Here is a 21885-nt window from a genome sequence, read left to right as displayed (position 1 = left end):
AATAACAACTTGTTTGTGCGTTTTGCTGAGGAAAAAAAACATTTAAAAAGAAAATAAATAAATCACAGAAATGATATAAAAACAAACCAAATTAAAATGTTCTACAAGACACAATCATGAGAGTTAGAGTTTTCAAGTAGACATCATTATTTAAAAAAAAAAAAAAAACCTAGAGGAACAAAAATGCAAAGGCATAGTGGGTAGACATAACAGACCCCTCTCCATCTCTCTGTCCTCATTATTTCGTCCTGTGCTATTATAATTATTGGGTTTCCTGTGCAGTTATAGGCCTTCCTGTTCAGCCTGGTCAAATATGATCCGTCATCCTGTCATCCACAGAACTAAATTAAGTTCTCAAAAAGCGATTCAGGGGGAAGAAAATGAGGAACTTGACCACGTCATCCCCTGATTCCTGCGGCATTTAGGCCAGGCAGATTTGTCTATTTGCTCCACTTAGGGCTGGAGTTCCTGGAAGAAGCTGGAATGTTGTGCTACCGTGCATATGCGTGAGTCCACTGCGTGTGTTTGCTTTGCTGAACCCACAGAAAAATGACTGGTCCACTTAAACTGAACCTTCACTTACCGCCTTTCAACTTGTTGACTAAGAATGATAAGCGTCTACCACAATGGTTTGTTATGAATTCTAAACCTTCTAACATACTGCATCATTGTTTCAATCAGCAAATGCATCCAGATGCACACTTCATGACCTCTCTCTATTTACGAAAACATAAAGCAGCTGGGAAGTGTGTTTCTGGTAAAGTGTAGTGCCTTCCTAAAATCAAAGTTAACATTTACCGCAATGCTTTGTCATGGTACAACAATCAATATCTCATCTTTCAGTGGCGGTGAGAGAAATTCTGTGACCCTACACAGCTTCAGTTGGCAAACAGATACAGATGTTTACAAATGACAAGGAAGTGGATCAGAGAGCTGAGAGAGAACCTGTAAATTGCACTGTACCCATATGACTGTTGTCTCTGACAACAAAAATATGGCAGTGGTATTATTGTTATTATTTTTCTAGGGCATTGTTAATAAAATAATACACACCAAAAAATAACTAAGGAAAAAAAAGAAACTTTCCTATGGTAGGGGACAGAGTTTTCTGTTTTACTGTATGCTGTAAATAGTAGACATTAAGAACGGCTCTTTGTATCAGACCCATACAAAAAGAAAATTAAAAAACTAATTAAAAATGCTAATTTAAAAAAATCTAATCCTTAGCCCACCAGCCTGTTACATCTCACTTCACCCCAGATGCTTTACATATACTCTGTTGTTCATCCCTTGCTGTTCTTTTGGCCTTTGGCACTTCCTAGACTCGACTTTTGTTCTGAAAAATACTGTTATCTCTGTGACACTGAGAGCAACGGGTAGCATGTGAGGGTACGAGGATTCTATGACACTACGTAAGGCCACTCTACAACTCTGATTCCACATCAAAGGAACCCAACTTCAGTGAAATTACCGTCCAGTCACTCAGCACCCACATCATATCAGTCAAGTTTTAAGGATGAGGGAATATGTACGTGCGTGTGTGTCTGTGCAACTATACCATAGCTTGTGGTACCAACATGAATCAGGATGCAGTATTGTGCTATGACCAGTAGAGGGCACCAGCTCCACATGCATGGTCAGTTCACCAGCAAGACATCTTCGTATGTTGTGGTTCTGCAAAGCAAAATGACATTGCTGTAATTTAACTGTAGACAACGATGAAAAAACAATATTTCACAGAACTGATACAGTAATGTTTAACTCGGCAATGGCAGATATCTCAGTCTCGGTACTGCTTTTCCCCCCTCCTTACTCTTCCGGCTTCCCCTTTCCAAGCGGCCCTCACCTGTCACAGCAGCAGAAGAACGAGCAGGGCGAGGTCTCCAAGCCACGGAACTTTCCAGAACTGGGCGTGTCGGTGCACTCGGCGATGAAGGCGTGCAAGTCTGTGATGTGTAGCGGCTCCTGGGTTTGTTGCTGCATAGGGGGAGACCAGCGGAGCGCGGCATAAACGCTCCGGCCAAGCCTGTGTTCCGTTCCCTTGACAACAGAGCGTCGCATTTCCCCTTCCCTGCACTTCCCCTTTCAGCCGCTCCCTCACCCTCTTCTCATCTCCCTCCTTCCAATCACGTGTCTTTCCTTCCCCTTCCCTGGCCCTCTTTCCCTCCGCCCTCCCCGGCACACGCTGCGCTCCCCGCTCCGTACCTTGATGGCCTCGTAGGCGCCGGTGATGAGCGCGATGAACAGAGACAGCACCATGTAGATGAAGAGGGAGATGAAGGTGTAGAGGTAGACCTGGCTGAAGACCCACACCAGCGTGCTGCTGTCCTGCATCTCCGCGAAGGTCACGAACATGTCGTCGCCGTTGATGAGGGAGAACAGGCACTCCGACACCATGGACAGGGAGCGGAACTGAGGAGGTCACAGAGAGGCGGGGTTCGACAGTCAGCGCCCTCACATGCTGCCTGTGGCTCTCAGTGTCACAGAGATAACAATCCAGTCTCGGAAGCAAATCCATGGTGAAGTACGATGTAACGGGCTGACGGAGTATTGAATTAGAATTTTGTTGCTTATTGTTTTGTTTGGGTCTGATGCAAAGAATCTTTCTTAAAGTCTACTTTATACAGCATATAGTATAACAATAATCTCTCTGTCTCCTAGCACAGCAAAGTTTCATTGTTTTCTGAGTTAATTTTTGGAGTGTTATTAACAATGCAGACATACAGGTACAGTGCAGTTTACAGGTTCTCTCTCAGCTCTCTGATCCACTTCCTTGTCATTTGTAAACATCTGTAACTGTTTGCCAACTGAAGCTGTGTAGAGGTCACAGAGTGCCAAGCAACAATCTGCATCCTCCCACACATGTTCACAGGTTGCCTTTCATTCGTTCGCCTCTTCAAAACTCTTCAAGGATATTATGCTGGCAGTTATTTCATCTGTGAAGGGGGCTGCTATGACATTTACTTCCTCTAGGTCTGATGCTGACCAGATCTTAACTCTTGTGTTGTTACCCCAGCCAAAATACTTCACAAATGTAGCAACTGTAGCCTTCTTTAAGCTGAATAAAGTGAAACCCTGGATTTTGTGCTATGTCTTTTAAGCTGTGATTGTGTCTCTTACTGCAGTGTAACTTCAAGGTTGTGACAAAAAACTAGAAAACTAAACGCAAACATAACACTCTTTCGCACGACACAGAGCCGAACTGCAGCGTTTGGAGGTTATCAGTGATGCATGAGCAACACTACCTTAACGTGGTAGGGGCCCAGCACGATCCAGCCGCAGAAGCAGTACCCCAGATAAATGACCGCCACACAGCAACAGAAGCGGATCACGTTGGGGAATGCGGCACGGAGGGTCACGATCAGGATCTGAGAGAGAGAGAGAGAGAGGGGAAGAAGCCGTGAAATGTCAGACCAAGGTTATAGCAAAGAACACGCGCTCGTATGGCAGTATGTTTATGTTTACATGGCTGTGTGTATGCGTGTGCACGCATGTGCGCGTGTGCATGTGATGCACATGTGGGTATGAATGTGCGCTCGAGTGCATGTGTGTGTGTGTGTGTGTGTATCCGTATGTGCGTGTGTGAGTGCGTCTAACTTACGTTGTACTTCTGGAAAAAGCTGAGGTAGCGTATGACTCCAACCCACACCAGGAGGGTGGAGGTGCCCAGGAGAATGCCACACACATCATAGGAGGACGAGTTCTGTTGGACAGGGAGACAGGAAAGGGCCGTCATGCCACACACTCATTGGACATGTTCAGGCGTATACCAGGCTGTGGCGTGTTCAGAACAGTACCTTCATTTTTTGCTGAATTGGACCTTGGATGCATTCTAGCAGCGTTAGCGGTCAGCTAGCACTCACCCTGCCCCTACATGCCAGCTGTTAATACAATACGACAGACCAGTACTTGAGAAGCTATGTTTTTTGAGAGTGAGTGCCTTTTACAGCTGTCCATAGGGAAATGAGCTTGATAACTAAAGAAACACAAGAAAAGGAAGAACCAGAGTAAATGTGCCACTCCTTGCACAAATTTCTACGTAAGAAAAATGCCAATGACTTATATTTCACTTATTTTTGTACATTACTTATTTAATGATTTTAAAAGGTACAAGGAAATTTGTTATAGCACACAATGGACAGTTTCCACCAGTTGGCATTGGTTGTGTGGGGATATGTAGGGTAGTAGTATCATATGGCCCATGGGATGTAAAGCATAATGATAATACTATTATCCTTATTATTATTATTATTGTACTACTACTAATACTACTAACATTACTACTATTAATAACAATAATCGTTTTCTGGGATATTCTATGGTCTTGGCCATCTCATATGTAAAAAAATATCTGCTTTCTGGGATATAAGCACTCCTATGATTTAACCTACATTATTCTGAGCAGCTTTTTTTGTGTCAGGAACTGGACTTCTTCATTCAGAAACATTCAAATTATCATAAATCTATCTGGGGCAACCAATGGCAATCACTTAACCAATATGAAACTAAATAAATTTCTCAGACCTCATTCCATGATACTGTACATCTGGTGATAGCCTGGAATTCAAATGCCAAATGTGAAATGGCTTTTTGTATAGGCTTATACTGCTGATAGCTGTTTAGTTTTAATTAATAATAATGTGTTAAATAATACATATTTGCTGCTGCTATCTTCTAATTACTATTCTAATTACTAATTACTCAGTTCAGTTGGCAGCAAGGAAGTCACATACTTCATAATAGTCATACGTATAGTTCTTATATGTATACTCATACTTAGAATTCAGGTGTGGTTTGAAAGTAATTTCTTCCGAACCTTGCGCAGATCTACTGTTGAGGAATCCAAGCGTGTTACACGAGGTAAAACGCGATGTCAACAAAAACACTGTCACATGGTTTCCCCAACCCCATAAGAATCCACACCAGCCTTGCTCAACAGCAGAATGCCTGTATCTCACTTCTCCATCTGTAGATACCACAGCAGCACAAAAGTAGAGCTGTACTTTGAATCTAACTCCACTTCACTAACTGTCTGTGAATGCAGCTAGTTGCTGAGGAGCTTGGTGCCTTCTCACATGGTCAGGCAGCAACATAACATCAGTTCTGGGTTAGGAAACTAGATACTAAAATTGTAGCACTGTAGCACTTCATAATGGTTCTTGCAGGAATGTAGTCAACAAAATACCCCTATACATATATATGACGAAATATACTGTAATATCTTGGGAAATGCATTATTTAAGAAATACAGAAAAGTGCAAATACATGCAAAATATATTGTAAAGCAGAAATATACCAAATTGGCAATAATTTTCAATGTATTCAATGTAGTGCTTGAACTAAAAAATATATTCTCTGGAAAATATTCTCAGTATATCATTTTTGTATGGGTGTATGCTGCATTATCTATTTATGGGAGACCATGTGCCATGCCAACGGAATGGAAACATCCCAGTTCCTCACGCTGAGTATCGGGCAGCCAACTAACAGAGTCTGCTCTCAGCATGGGCTCAGAGTTTACCCTACAGATGATGTAAACGTGCCAAAAAAACCGCAGCCAGGTGGGCATACCACATGGAGTCCACCCTCCCGTAACCACGCTACCAGCAGCAAGGGAGTGGACTTCCCCATAAGCCGAGGAATCAACTCGTTAACTCTGCAGTAAAACCTTACAGACCTTGGACTCGATGCCGATCTTGATGAAGCTGCCGGTGATGGTGAACATATCGCTGATGATGAGCAGGATGTACCAGCCGTTGATGAACTCCATCCTGTCGCTCCAGCACACGCTGCGGCCCAGGTTGTTCTTGAAGAACTGGACAAACTCCTGGGAGCCGCAGAGAGAGAGAGAGAGAGAGAGAGAGAGAGAGAGAGAGAGAGAGAGAGAGAGAGAGAGAGAGAGAGAGAGAGAGAGAGAGAGAGAGAGAGAGAGAGAGGAGGTGGTGTCAGTGTAATAGCATAGCTAGTGGGAGAGATTTTATTTGTCTTGGCTGCAACAGCTAGGTTTCAGCCTCAGTGTGTCAGGTTTAACAGGTCTACCGTGTTGACAAGATGCCAGCTAACCAAGGGTTAAAAACTCTTTGCATGTATGCTCTTTGCACTCTTGTACATGTATAGATACACACACACACACGCCTGTGCGTGCATAATGTTCTCCCCCCCCGACTCCCTCGCTTCCCAACTTACTCTCTGCAGGAGGACTCCCCTGAGGATGGAGCGGCCACACAGGAGCAGGGAAAGCACACACACCACTACCACCATCGAGTCGAACGTCAGCCGCGCGTAGTTCTCCGCTACCGAGGCAGGAGGGGGGGAGGGGGGGGGGGTGGTGGACAGAGAAAAAGAGATTAAATGCATGAAGAGAGTACAGAGCAGTGAAGAAAATGAAATGAGAGGAGGAGGAAGGGAGGGGAAGTAGAAGCAGGAAGGCAAAAGGAGGACAAGGAAGGCGAGGTGAACAGGATGTCAGGATGTTCCCGAATGAGAGGAGAGGCGACTTTACAACCAATAAAAAACAGTGGCGGTGTAAAAGTGGACAGAATGTTACTTCACTTCCTTCGGAGATATCAGTTACACCCTGTCATATCCCGCCACTTCCTCTCACCCAACCCCTTTCTCAGCACACTGTCTCTTAGCTGTGCGTGTCTTTCTCTCTCCCGTACCGTGTCCAGACACACTGGGGTCTTTGCACTCCTTGATCGAGGCCTGGTTGTCCAGGCTGATCTTTACTTTACCGCTGTGAGCCTTGTTATCCAGGACAATCTACAAGCAGAAACAGCAATATGACGGCATCAGCGCTGACTTAAGTCACGCTCAACATAATAACGCAGTAGATAATTATTAACTACTGTAAAGTCTTTACAAAACGTTTGTGAGGCTTGAAAGTGCAGCCTGCTTTCTGGAAACTGCAGTAAGCCTTCGCTATCATCGTTTGACTACACAAGCAGTAAACACGGCTAAAAAACAAGACGTTTAACAGGTTGCTGGAGACAAGCTGCACCCAACATTTAACAGACTGAGAGACGGGGGCTCACCGTGATGATGAAGGTGTAGCAATCGGGGATCTCATTGTTTATTATGGTCTGGATGTTAATGGCCTTTAGCTGGAACTGGATGGTCACATTAATAAGCCTGAGAGAGAGAAAGACAGAGAGAGAGAGAGGGAGGGAGTGAGAGAGGGAGGGAGGGAGTGAGAGAGGGGAGGGAGGGAGTGAGTGAGAGAGAGAAAGAGAGAGAGAGAGAGAGAGAGAGAGAGAGGGAGAGAGAGAGAGGGAGGGAGGGAGAGAGAGAGAGAGGGAGGGAGGGAGGGAGGGAGGGAGAGAGAGAGAGGAGGCAAGAGTGGGAGGAGATTACGGCAATGCGTGTGGCCCAGAGATAAACGGTTCTTCCTGATCAGAAGCTAGATATCACCATCAGCACGATCGTGCTCAGCAGACAACAACAAAACCTGGAATGCACTGCAGTGCAAAGCTTTGTTTTGCACTCACTTGTGGAACTTTAGGGTGAAGTTCTTGTAGTCCCCCGACAAGGATGACGGATGGACGGCCAGGGGATTCACACCAATACAGTCTATACAAATGGAGGCAGACAGAGAAGAAGGGGCAGAAAAGAGAGGCAACCACTCAAAGCTGTGCTGGTGATATTTTGTCCATGATTAACACATAAGTGAATGAGACCCACTGGTGTTTTCTATTGTTACTTCAAAGCTAATCAGCTTGCAAGTCAAGTCATTTCCACCAAGCTGTGCTTTCCTTTTTTTATAATCTTGCTTCTCTAATTTCATTGCAATAGAGGAAGTTATAGCCAAATAGTGGGCTTCCTTAAACTTTCTGCTTTCATTATCTTTCATTTTTGTCTCAGCAGAGAGAAAGGTCTGGAACCAATTCAAAACTTTGCCCCACCTTTGCCCCACCTGCAAAAGGGTTTCTCTCAGGCCTGAAATTTGTAATGCAGGTGGCCAAAATCTGGTTTCAAACCACTCTAATATCTGCACTCATCTAGCAAGCGGAACATGATGTGGTAACATTCATTCTGTAACAGGAATTTTCAAGAGCTTTTCTCAGAAGAGATGCTGAAACGGGAGGGATATGACCACGCTGCAACACTCTGAAGTGAAAACAAGTAAAAGGTGAAAAAGAGGGGAAGGGTACCTGTGACAACATGTGGGTCAATGTTGAAGGTGTCGTTGGCTGGGTCGATGCGGCCCTTCTTATAGTACTGCTGACACAGGGAGAGGGCACTCCCATTCACTCCAACTCCAAAGACGTACGCATAGCGTCCCACTGTGGTCTCTGGCAATGCCAAGTACTGCGGGAGAGGAGGCAGGGCAAGAAAGGGAGAATAAGGAGGAAGTTGGGGTGGGGGATTAAATAACAGTGGGGATGGGTGGAATGTAACAGAGAGGAGATGTAAAATGAATGGATTAAGGAGCATGAATCAATGATGGAAAGGGAGGGGAAAGGGGAGGGATGAAAAGGAAAAGGTACAACATCAAGGAGATGGATATCCAACTATCAACATTAATCTAAACATATCTTACAGAAATATTAATGTATCATTCATGTCTATAGCCTAGTGTCATATGGTAGTATCTGCCAGAGTAGCATGGCAAAAGTGGTCTACAGTGTAATGATGTCAGTCGTCTATATGTCAGACCAGAACCTATCGGGTAATGTTGTACATGGTCTGCAATGCTTTACAGACATAGCACAGATGAAGTGTAAATGTAATATTCACATTACATTACTGATTAGCTTGGCTGATGCGCTCATCCAGTGATAGCTTAAGTATCATTCATGTGTATATTTTGATATTTGATGAAGCAAGGGTATGACAGCAATGTCCCAGCTGGAAATTTAACCAGCAACTTTTGGGTTGCCAGCCTGTTCCTTATGCCACACTTTTGCAAATGCAGCCTATTGGATAACTAAGACAGTGCAGTAACAGGAGAGTGGTAATATACCTGGTCTATGGCGTAGTGGATGTGGCTGTAGACATCACTCTGCGTGTAGACAGCAAACGTGTCATCGGAGCCCTCGTCATAGTCTTTGAGGAAGAGGTGCTTAAAACAAACAGTGTTCTCCTCCTTGAACGTGACCACCATTTGGTTACTGAGTCCAAACAGTACCAGCTTGGAAACAAAGAGAGAAAGAGGTAGAAGTCCAGGTTCACTTTGTTTCTTTGTTAATCTGATGACTAAGGGTTCAGTGGTCAAATGGATATGTATTTTTAGGTCATTACGAAGCACTGCAATGCATATAAAGTATGAACATATGGGGTATAAAGAGCTTTTGTCACGTGCCATGTGACTTTAAAGTGCAAGTTCCTGAATAGATTTTTCCATGACATAGTCTAGACCAGTGTTTCTCAACCCTCTCCTGCAGTACCCCCTGCCCTGCATGTTTTAGATCTCTCCCTGCTCCAACACAGCTGATTCAAATGATCAGTTTGTTATTAAGCAGCTTCAGGAGTTCATAACGAGTTGACCACATTTACCCATTTTCTGGCATCAGGCCATACAACGTAAGGTACACATTCACTGATTGGTACATTGCACTCACTATGCTCACACATGATCAATGCATCTGTGCAAACAGGACCGCAGTGTCACATTTTAGCTCCTCAACAGGAAGTGTTGTCATCTGGCCGCCCCAGGCTATAAACGAATGTACCTAATATGTTACATACCAATCGGAGCAGTTATCTAATAGATAGGTAAAGAACATGGTAAACACACAGTGAAAGTCGGCTGCTAATTGGAAAATGGAAAAATCCAACCATAAAATCTTGCGTCAGGATCCAGACTGGCAGAGTGACATGAGATGCATCCATAGTAGAGTTTTAGTTTCATGCACTGCTGAAACTCAGCATAGGTGCTTGTTATGTTACCGCCATGTCACGCCCCCCATATCAGTTTAAGTCTTGGAGGGATTTGTACAGCTGGTGTGTCTCCTGTGGCATTTGGGAGGGAGAGCTCAAAATGGACTGCGAGTATTTTTTTGTGCGTCAAAGCAAAGCAGGGGTCAGTGTCAAAATTGCAAATTTAATCACAGGGCTTCCACTGAAGAACAATGACCTCAGCTGAGGCGGCACACCTGAATTTTTCCAAACCGTGGGTGAAGTTCGATAGCTAAGCAGTGTACGGGAATGAGCGTCGGTACCTGCACAGTAACGATGATGATCTTCAGTATCTGGAGCCCCAGTTTGAAGGGCTTGCGTCCCTTGGCGTGGAACTTGTCGCAGGGGCTCATGAAGAAGTACTTCAGCTTCAGTCGCAACTCCTCCTCTTCCTGCTCCATCCCCACCCAGCCTGGGGGCGGGGTCGGCCGGGGGGTCCCGAGCTCATCGCTGAGATCATTGGAGCCATAGTGTGCAACGGATGTCAACAACTTGTCCTTCTCTGAGACTGAAAGAGAGACCGTAGCAAAGCGGGATGAGTGAGTGCACTGTTTTGATCTTAAAGCACTATTCCGCTGCACTGTACACTGAAAAGGAGAATTAGAGAGACACTGGATTATATATAAAAAATAATCTTTACATTTATTAGTTTAGCAGAGGCTATTATCCAGAGTAAAATACACAACAAAGGTAATCATGGTAATATTTTCCACAGAGCATTTTCTTTCCAGCTAGAGGACAAATGGACATCAACACATGCTTCCACCACACATTACCACAGATGAATCAAAACATGTTCCAGTAACAAGTACACAAACATGCACTTATAGAGGGAGACGGTGGGAGAGGGGCATGACGATTCACATAAATATCACTTCCTTGAAGTCAGGGTTCAAGAGTGAAGGAAAATGCAACGTGAAATTAGCATAACCACTAGCTTCATACGTGCAGACAACTCCACTTTCATTGGTTCACTGGCTGCGACACATGACATCAAGCACGCTTTGGTGACTAACAAGCGTTCGCGAGAAGAACAGACTACTCTTTGAGAGGTTCTTCTCTGTAGACACATGCTGCACTTCCTGATGCAGGAAGTGACAACTCAAAGCTCTAGGCCGCCGGCTCCCCGCACGCTTCTGACACACCTTTCAGTTACAGAGGCCCGAACGGCTCGTCTAGTAAAGTGCCGAATGGAATGCAGCCCTGAAACTCTTAATGACTGGAATTGGTCTTCTTCTGTTCCCTGAGGTCGGTTAACGTCACCTCCACTTGCCGCACCGGGCGTGAAAGTGAATTCTTGCCGACGACAGTGAGACACTGCACGGAGGGATTCCAAGGATTTCTACGAGTCCCGCACCAGTCCGACAGGGTTGTCAACCCCTCTTTCATGTTCGTTTCGCGACTCGTCAACTCGCTGTCTCCAAAATCGAGGGCTGACAGACAAAGATGAACCCAGATGAAACTCTCTTAATCTCTCCGTTTCACAACTCCGCTGCGGGTTCAGTGTACCTCGGTGTTTAGCCAGTCGGTTATGCACCCTTCTATTTCATTTGCCTTTAGTTTCCTTTAAATACCAGCCATCTCACTCAATCTCTGTTTCTTTTATCAGAAGGGCGCCAATATACACCTGAGCCCTGAAAAAAAAAAAAAAACAGACCTAGTCTATTCCCCTGCCTGTGCTATGCACCCTGCCTATCACCACCATGTATGTGTATGTATGTATGAACGCATGCAACTCTACGGTCACAGTCACATCACTGGTGTCCCTTGTGTGCAACATCCCTGAGCAATCAGACACTGTTTTCCCATGTGTTCACACTGGTCATGTGCATATTTACCTCCGTCTGGAGCTCTGTTTATTAAGGAACGCCTGACATTTCACGAGGTGCTCACTGTGCTTGCTTTATCTTGAGACAAATCCAGTCAGCTGCACTGTGGAAAAGCTATATGTGCTATACACTAGTATATAACAGTACAGTACTACAGGTGTAGGAATCGCTACATAATGGAACAGATGATGAAAAAACAAGACAGAAATAAAAGTAACGCTGTTTCAGCAGAATTAAACTGAGAGATTCAGAGCATTTAATCGGGGGATTTTTCCAAATTCAAACTGCCTCCACAGCTGCAGTACACAGCTACAGTCTACATCTCTAGTGCTGTCCCAGTTCTGGTTTCACTTTATGCGTGACGGATTGTAGGCTTAAACAGGGATCCTGTCACCTACAGAGGTTCATACATGAGTCTGTCTTGGGATGCATTTTAAAAGGGACGATACAACATGATGAAGTTTGTGATGTGGGCATAGATGTCTGCTGCCTCTATTAATGCTGTTGATGGAGATATTGCGAAATCATTTTAAGGACGACATATTTGGTCTATTGCTGCCTACATTGTGTATAAAGCATCTCCATTGATATTTTGCTTAGTCAGATGAATTTTTTAACCTCTGTGATAAACCAGTGTATATGTTTTATCAAAAAATTTTGCTTGCGTTGTATATTCTGCACCCATTTGCTAGGGTGGAAATGTCACCAAGAGAGATTTATTTAAGAGAGAAAGGTTTAAATGTTAAAAAAAGATGGCTGGACTATGAACTATGGCTGGACTGATGACTCTAGATTTACTTGATATTACTATTGCCAGGAACATGACAGAGAGAACTCAAGTCATCAGAAAAGCATACAATAAAATAAAAACACATGTTAGATTTAGGTAGAAAGAAACTGTTAAAACTTTATGGTTTAATATCAGCAATTCAGGTTGTTTGCAATTCATGAATTCTAATCAAGAAAACACGAGGGTCATATTTAAATATATTTAATATATATATTTAAATAACCTCTAAAACAAAAACACCAGCAAAATGCCTGTTGGAAATTCATTGTAAGCCTAGGGAACTATACACATGCATCCAAAGGCTTCTTGTTTCCCAGAGGTCTAAAAGAAGGTGACAGTGAATATATTAATCAGTATCAGTACCATGCATTATTATGGATTATTAAGGCCAGAGAGCTTTCTGAAGACTGTAGGTAGACTGTCAATGACCTCCACAAGCTGGAAGATGGTGAAAAAAGGAGTTCAAAAAAGCCAAACCAACCACTTTCCACTGTGTCCAGTATTAAAATAGGGCTGCTGCCACAGTGGCAACTCTGCCAGGTAGAGAATGCATATCTTTCCTGTCACTGTGGCCTGTCAGACAAGTAGTTCTAAGAGACTACTGTAAATTAAAGGCAACAGTTGGAGATCCTCTAGGCAAACTGGCATCTACAGATTCTGGATGACAGTGTCAGAAAAGAACCATTCAGTGTTACGTGTATGAATGTTGCATTGATGGTGGGGGTGCAGCCTCCGGAGAGCCAGACTATGTTTGAATGACAACTGGAAGCATGTCTCTTTTGGACTACTCATCAGCTTCATGTTGGGCAAAAAACATGAAGCTTGTGTTGACAAAGAACCCTTACCCGCTGTGAAATATGATAGGGTGCTGATATATTTTCGGGCTGTTTTGCATCTATGGGTCCTGAGGACTTGTTAAAATCGAGGGAGTTATGAACTTCAAAATGCAACATGACAGTTTGGCCACAAATCCGGTTCCCTCTGCCAAGAAACTCAAACTTGGCTTGAAAAGGACATTCTAGGGTGACAATAATCTGAAGTATTCATTCAAATCTACAAAGAAATGGTCAACTGGGCACAAAGTCAATATTCCCAATTTATCAGCTCAATCTCCAGACCTCAATACCATCAAACGTTTGTGGTTCAAAATCAAGAAAGCAGATGAAAAATTAAAAACAAAAGATATGAAAGACCCAGAGTAAGTATGCCAGGGGGCATGGTAAAAAATTCCCACTCATAAGTTCCAGAATCTCATACAACACTATAGGAAGCACCCTGTCAGTGTAATACATGACAGAAGAGGATTTGGAAAATACTAACTACAGGAATGTGAATAAATGTGACCCTTGTATTTTCTGCACTAGAACCCATTGTTTGTGAACAATCTGTATGTGCTCTATGCAATGCAATTAAGACTAAAGTATAACATGTTTTAAATAAATTTTTTTTTTTTTCTTAAATAAGTAGAAAAAAATTATCAATTATAATTGATAATAACAATCAACTTTTATAGTCTGTTTTGCATTCATCATGGGTATAAATACATATGGATGACACTGTACATTTTTCATGTATAGTTCTGTTCACGATAGTTGTATGTATCTGGGTATCTGTGCTGATGCTGACAATTTTCCTGTGGGCCCACTAAAGCTGTATTCTATCTATACAACTTCCGCAATTACGAGTGTTTACTGTGTTTACAATTACGAGATGAAAAAAGAAGCAAAACTGAAAAAATCACAGCAGTGTGAACTCTCTTACCTACAGAGACCACGGGTAAAGCTCAACATGCAACCGTGCTAAAAAGGGAAGTGATTCTGAGTGGCGCAACACTTCGTTATGCGAGTGATTTCAGTTAAAGAAGGACAGAGGCAGTGCCAACCTCCCAGTGTCCCCTCAAACCTCAGAATACCCTGTAAGTGACCTACCTTCCCCGCAAACCCCTTAATCACATGTGGCTCTCTGTAGTCTGCACTTGCCACGGTAACGCACGTCGCTCACGTCTAACACACTGTGGTGTCAGGCAATGCACCAAGTTCACACAGAAACAACCTCAGGCCAACTGAAAGAATTTTGCTGTGGAACTGAGCGCTGACAAACATTTCGTGTCAGCAGTCGGAAAGGAATCCGTGGCAGAAGTGTGGGCAGATCTCTAATCAAGGAATGTGTCGAGTGCCTGGTCAATGTCGATCGGAGAGAATATAAACAGGACTGATAAGGTCATTTTAGAGCCATCATGTCTGACGTGCAGAGATAGAGTCAATCAAATCTGAATAAATACAGAGAAAAATCCTGCCATTCCGGTTGGGTCTCTCGCAAGAGTGACCCACAGCAGAACTATGCCCTCGCATCTCAGTGCTTGCTCCGTCAGTAGCGTCTGCTGGCAGGAGACCGTCAATGTAGAGTCCTATCAACAGCTCAGATCTCTGTCTATCATTTGGCAGTGGCCCATCCACATACACTCTGCCTAATGGCATTGACAGTAATGCTGTCAACACCTCTCCCTCTCCATCTTTCACCTTGACTTCCTCCTGACAAGCAAAAACAAAATGAAAGTTAAAAAAAAAAATCTTAAACGTGTGTTTATGTTTTCCGACTGCCTTAGAAACTGCCTTGTTCCATAATGCCCAATAAAGACACTGACATTAGGGTGAGACCAGTGACTAACTGAAGGCTTAAGTTACAAGGTGACATTACACTCCACACTGCCAGGTTTGATAAAGAGAGAGAGAGTGATGTACAGAGAGAGATAGGGAGACACTGACAGTGAGAGAGTGAATTTGAATTTGGATTTAACTGACAAAAAGGAGCAAAAGGGGATGGAGAAATTACTGACCCAGTAACTGATCCAGACTGGACAAGCAGTCAAGGAAGAGACTCTAAATCAGGTTATAGGGAGACTGGTAAGCAGGCCCGGCGCTATGGGGGTGCTTAGGGGTGCACTGCAACCCCCTCCCAGACGAACCTCACTGCATCCCTACTTGTCTGCTTACACCCCGATGCCTACGCAGTATTTGACTTTTTGGGCACCCCCGTGGATTTCATTTGCAGCCCCCTGCATTTTCTCCTGGCACCGAGCCTGCTGGTAGATGCACGTGGACAGTAGAGTAAGCGTGCCGAATGCCTTTGCATCGGCAGCGCACAACTTAAAAGGCGTCCAGATTCACAGCAAAGCCTTAACCCTTTTCCCAAAGGGCTTCTCGAAAAAAAGGGAAGTGAAAGACAATCAGACAGCAGTAGGTGTTTGCATCAGCATCTGAGAACACGCAGCGCAACTACTGAAAGGTGAATCGTTCTCAAGAAGTGTAAATTACGCAACAGTTTTGCATTTTTTTTCATGGACGTGGAATGAGCGGAAGGGCCGCGGGAACAGAGAAAGAAGACGATGATGGAGAGAGAATTACTGACCGTTTTTTTTTAACAGGGGCCGTGAAAGGGTGGGGACAACATGAAACAAAAGATTCTTTCAGACCCGTCCTCTCCACTCCCCTGAAAATGATACGTATAATGCATATAGTGAAACGGGACTTGTTTGGGGTTGGGAAGGACATACGAGGGAATTTCTCGTAAATATCACGAGCCCAAAAGACACCATTACGATTTCCCCGTAAACCCTATACATGCAAACTCGAAACACTTGCGATGACTCAACCTCGGCCGATGGAGCAATGCTTTCACCTTACTATAATCCCTAGCTTTACCCACTCCACGTGACAATTGTGGTCTTACCCTATCATTTCCTTAAACGCTAGTCGGTTTCTCCTGTTTTTATCCGCTATGCTGTAGTGACTTTCCTTCCGATCAATTCGTGTTCCTCATGTTTTCCCACTTTGTGCTACGAGGAAGGTATCCAGCTAGTAAATATTTAGGCTATGAAACGGTAGTTATAGTATACGTCTAGGACAAGCTGTAAGCACTCTTGTTCTCGCCATCAGTTATCTTATGTTAAGCATAAATAGGTCTATTGGTAAAACATATCAGGAGCGAACTGACAAATAACTCAAAGTGCACGGAACCCAAAGAACAAAACAATTTCACATAGCTAGCTTGTTAGCTAATACACTCTCTATTTTCATCACAATTTGGCGTGGAAATGCAACGTCAGCAATCAAAAACTAGACTCTTGCTAGCTGACCTGCATTGTGATCCCCAATTGAAAACAAGTGATATGTAACCACGAACTGCTAACGCCAACATGCTATCATTAGCTAACGTTAGTATTGCTAATTAGCAAGACAAACAGCAAGTTAGAGTTGCTGACCACACTAACTACCAAATAATATGAATAACTTCCGAAAATCTTGATGAACAGTACTCTGATCCTGAGAAAGCTAGGCAAGCTATCTCGGTAGTTAGCGCTCGTATAGATGTAAAACAATAAGATAGCTACAGTCTAACTAGTTACTTCTAGCTTATTACATTATTATTATTATAACTTATTGCAATTGGACCTACCTGAGCCGCTGTGGTTGCAGTTATTATATCCCGAAGAAGCCATGTCGACGTCTTAAATACATAAATTAGCTATCAAAATAAAAGTGTACACGATACACCACAAATAAAATAATAAAATCGGTGATCTGATATCGACTCTCTGCGAGGTAACGTAACTTAACATTGCCCTATGAAGTCCATTAGCTTGCTAACGAGACACCGCGCAGGAGAAGTGACAACCACAGTAGCGTAGTTTGTCGCTCTATCATCCAGACAAAATAACATCTTTCGCCTTCAACTTCCCCATTGGTCATGTGACACACGCCGTGTGACCACAGACTTGCTTTGCACCCTCCCAGATCCTCCGTGACAGTGAAACTACCTCCGGTGTCGGCAATGACGGCTATCCATGCGCAATGAGACTTGACTTATCCGTGGTCATAAACCTTCAGAAGGGAGTTTAGCTTTAATGATATGGCCCCGCTGGATAGCGAGTGTCGCGTAGATGGCACACCTACTGGCAACTGAAAATGCCGTAGCTGCTTTATACGAGTTTTAGACAACCGATTTTATTAAGCTGTACTGAAATGTGTGTCACAGTAGTTGAATGTGAATAATTGCATACAGCGTTTTTCATGCATGAAACAAAAGGTGCTAGAGGAAGCTATACTTGCGCAAGTAAAGGGATTTATTCAACATTGCCAATGTCAAACCCAGATTAGGATTCAACGGCTCAATCAGATAATGAAGAGCTCTGTTGGAACAAAATAACAAACCCAGAGAGCTTCTAGGAGCATAACTAAGAAACATTGCTTCATTGCATTCAGCTTTAACAGATTTTAGGATTTTTAAAGTTATAGTTGAGATATTTAGCTGTAATGGTAACTACATGTTTTAAGGTGAAAAAACAATGAAGTGTCTGAAACAGAATTTCAGTGTCTGAAACAGAATTAACTGTCACTTTAAAGATAGTGGTAAAATCAATTGGTAAAATCAATTGTGGCTGTCCAGAGCAGTGTGGGCAGCATATTCCGTTGTGTATGTTCTCATTCACTATTTTATTATGAAAATAATAATATCCAATGATATCCAAAATCCATTCAACCTCCACCTACTCACCCCCCACTGTGGCGGTCATCCAGTGCCTTGGAAGCCGTGGCATTTTTTGGATATGATCTTGAGCAATGTGCTTTTGTGCCAGTGGTCTGTGACATAAGCATATGGTATGTGAGCCTCTTTGGCAATGAGATAAAGCTGCTGACTAGTGGCTTTTCCTCTGTAAAGTAGACACTCTTGTCATCATTACAGACCCAATTAACTTGTCTGCCACTTCTACAAGAAAGGACTACTACTGTATATTGACACTGACAAGACTGAAACTATGGGTACTTATACCCATGCACACAGATACAAGTCTTGAGCTCAGTAGTGGTATGCAGCAAAATTTCACCGGCTCACCTATTGGATGTGATTGAAATGCTCCACCAACTGATGAAGACCTTAAATAAACATAAAGAGGTTATTGACTATGAATGGGTTTGTAAGGCTTGTTCATCTCAGACAATAGCACTGTAGATGCTTACATTCAGATAACTGTGATTGGTTTTTCACCACTGACAGTGGTATCAATCTCCCAGATTGCTACGGGTTCGCTGTAACTGGATCAGAAGATCCATACAGTACCTTTGCATTTAAAACGTCATGACTGAGGTGGCTGAGAAGTCTGGCTAACTGACACCGCAGACCAAGACACCTTTATCTGGAAATGGTCATGGTGTTATTATGTGGCTTTCCAGATGCCTTTATATTTTACCAGTCAGTGGGTCCTCATAATGTTGTCCGATGTGTTGCAGCTGCTTCTGTCTGGCTGGGAGTCCCATAGGAAAGAGTTTTTTGTTTTTCTAAAATGCTGTCTGTGAATGACAGTGTGAATGTATTGTAACAGCTTTTGAATGACAGTGGACGTGGTCAGAAAAAAATAAAAATATTGTTTAAAATATTGTTTCAGAAAGGGATGTTTGATGTTGAGCATTTTACCAAGTTTCTGAAGGTGAGGGTTGGTGTTTTTGTTGTTGATAGTTTGCTAAGAATTTATTAGTTGGAACTATTGAAAGTGGCAGTACTCAGAAGTTGAATTATTTCAAGCCGTTTGCAGCTTATCAGGGAAGGGCTGTGAAACAAGTGGTGTGAATGTGTGGTGCTTGATGATGATTTTTCCCAGATAATTGAAAAATGCTTGATGTTGACTGTGTAGTCTGGATTACATTACATTGCAATGGCCAGGTAAGGTGCCACTACCCTGTATATGCTTTTCGCTGTGAATTAAGAGTTGCTGATATTGAGAGACTTGAAACAGTTCAGCATTTTTAAGACTGAGAGGTCACTGATGGAGAATTCACAGCATTAAAATAGTTATCCAGAGCAACTTATAAAGTGCAAGCTGTTGTTTGTTATTTGTGCAGGTTTGTTATTGGGGTTTATCCACATTATTATATGATGTATTTAAGAGGACAGGTTATAAGAAGAACTGGATGGCTAACTATCTGGTGCTTTTAAAGTGTGGATAAATGTATGTGTTTTTTAAAACAGGAAAAGGTATATGATCTTTGGTAGTGGGTTTCCATCCCATAAAAGATATGGTGTTTCATCTTAGCCTTTGACTGTTTTCAGTAATTGAGTTAAGTTTAGGATGAACAGGCATCAAACATTTGGTGCATTTAGAATCTGAAAGTATTTAAAAGCAGATTTAAAACCACAGCGTCACAAATTTCCTAGAGATAAACCCACTGGCCCCATCTAGTGGATTTATAGTGGTTAGAAGATGTGAAGTTATGTAAACGGGTTTTTGGTGGTGTGTGATGTTCAATAAAGTATAGTTTAGTATAGAGCTGTTCATCAGAACAATTTGAATGCATTCTAAAGGTTTACAGTATAGGACATAGTACAGAAGGTCTCATCAAGCAAACCCGAGCTCCCACTCTTAACCCTTGTGAAAATCTCATAATTTGAAAATATTCAGCAGTATACCAAGTTCACTGCTTACACAGTGTGCTCCTGAAATAAAATGTGAATGTAGCATGCAATACTCTTAAGTGTCTGTGGACTTCATGGAAAGTGCCCCAAGCTGTGTGTGACACCCTGAAAATGTCAGATTATTGATTGTGATTGTGATGAAAGTTGGGGAAGTATGGAGCCATGTTCATGTGGAGGCCACATATATACAAGATGTCTCTCTGGACTCAGTGCCACCTCCATGCCCTCCTGCCACAGGCATTCTGTTCCAGACAGTCACCCTAACTCCTCTTGCTGGGGTAAGGATGAAAAACAAAACCTTTTCAGTCTTAGTATTAGCCGTGCTAGCAGTTGAAGCAGTGTAACCAACTGGGGACAACCTAAAACAACTGATTGACTGTAGCGTGATAATGGAGTCAAAGGAAGTATGAAGTTGGTAGTATAGTAGTATGGTAGTATAATAAATAAATAAACAGAAAGAGCCTAACTTCCGCCATGCAACTGCAGCCATGCTCCAAAATGCAGGCCAAGGTGATAATACTGCGAAATACTGGAAATTTACTTTCCAAAAACTGGGCTACAAGGGACGCATGCTACAAGGGGCTACAAGGGACCCCAAACAAAAAACACTATTCCACAGTAAATTTGCACAAAACCAGATGCATTCATCAGGTAGATGATAGTGCGTTTTGTCTACCTTTTACCTCCAAACAGAATGTATACATACAGTAAATATTATAAAACTTGTTTGATCACAGCCATGTCATCAGCCAATAATGGCAGGGAGCCCACAGCAGCGGAACAAACTGGCTCTGTTTTGCTGTGGAAGAGACAGGCCGGCCAGCCAGAGATTTCTTGTCTCCCTGCTCTAAGTCAAAGTCAAAGCTGCATAAGTGTGAATCATTAGTAAATAGCTCTTTAGCTATTTAGATGAGACATGAGAGCAAATGAAGGCCTCTCATTTTCTGTCCAGATTATGGACAGATTACATGTACAGATCATATACATGTGTACAGATTATAAACATATATCAAATATTTTTAAAGGCAACAGTTCACAGTAATTTCTGTTTTTAAAGTAAATCAACTCATAGTTATGTTGATTGAATGAGGCCAAATGAAAGCCTCCTCCATGTCAGTGAATGGTGATCACTTCCAGGTCAGGAGAGTTGTACTTTTTCAATATACCACTAGAGGGAGTAATATCACCTCATAAAGGTACACTTCTCTCAATATTATGTCAGAGCCTCATAAATGTATTGGGAATGCTGTACTAGCTTATTTTCATTTGGATAATATGTTTTTATGATATATAAACTATTTCAGAGATAACTAACGGTACACAAATGTATACACAATAAACTGTACCTGATGTAAGTCGCTCTCGATAAGAGCGTCTACTAAATGCCAATAATGTCATGAAACGTAATGTACTAGTATTAAAGCAAAACTGGTATGCACTTCTCCCTGCCCACCTTCTGGTGGCACCATCTCACAGTTTTTGTTCTTTTCTTTCACAATATATTAAAATAGCTCTGTGTCTTTCGAGCTGTAATGTTATGACTGGACACTTAAAAAACACCGGTGTGTGGCATCCCACATCCTGTACAACTACACAAGGACATTCACGATCATTCAAAACGGAATTGCTTACTACCAAACCTTTTCAAGCATGCGCTGTTGCTTGTTGAATTGGGTGCTGTATTGTCTGTATTGTCTCTGATGCCAGAGTAAAAAAGTAAATATGGCCAGTAATCACGCTATGATTATTGTTATGTAGTTTTGTGACATTATCAATAAGGACACTAAAGACCCTGTGAAATGATGTGACTGCCATTCCTTGCTGTTGCAGAAAAAGGGAGCAGACCCACAAGCCTGAAGCAGATTATTGGCACATCAGAAGTGATATGGTGTAGCAGCGTAT

At 42.7% G+C, this 21885-nt stretch overlaps 1 protein-coding gene across 1 annotated transcript; it reads right to left on the bottom strand.

Annotated features, from left to right (window-relative positions):
• Window positions 1-1063: 1063 nt before the first annotated feature.
• mcoln1a (mucolipin 1a) lies at window positions 1064-17204 on the bottom strand. The gene is made up of 14 exons (XM_036527956.1): window positions 16972-17204; window positions 10161-10405; window positions 8963-9130; window positions 8151-8307; window positions 7488-7569; window positions 7035-7131; window positions 6663-6762; window positions 6187-6293; window positions 5678-5827; window positions 3602-3703; window positions 3246-3368; window positions 2206-2412; window positions 1847-1977; window positions 1064-1674 (listed from the first exon to the last, which is right to left on the bottom strand). Exons 1-14 carry the CDS (start codon window positions 17012-17014, stop codon window positions 1638-1640), a joined length of 1749 nt encoding a protein of 582 aa, XP_036383849.1. The 5' UTR covers window positions 17015-17204; the 3' UTR covers window positions 1064-1637.
• Between the last annotated feature and the right edge of the window lie 4681 nt (window positions 17205-21885).

Source organism: Megalops cyprinoides, chromosome 1 (genome assembly GCF_013368585.1).
Source record: "Megalops cyprinoides isolate fMegCyp1 chromosome 1, fMegCyp1.pri, whole genome shotgun sequence".
Lineage (NCBI taxonomy): Eukaryota > Metazoa > Chordata > Actinopteri > Elopiformes > Megalopidae > Megalops > Megalops cyprinoides.
This window is presented reverse-complemented; position numbering and strand designations above follow the sequence as displayed.

Bases quoted from the DNA above. Each gene is read 5' to 3' on its own strand.
- mcoln1a (XM_036527956.1), bottom strand. From the start codon at position 17,014: ATGGCTTCTTCGGGATATAATAACTGCAACCACAGCGGCTCAG. The intron at 7,570-8,150 runs GTACCCTTCCCC...CCATTTGTATAG, and splicing joins TGACCCACATGTTGTCACAG to ACTGTATTGGTGTGAATCCC. The intron at 2,413-3,245 runs GTAGTGTTGCTC...TGACCTCCTCAG, and splicing joins TGGGCCCCTACCACGTTAAG to TTCCGCTCCCTGTCCATGGT.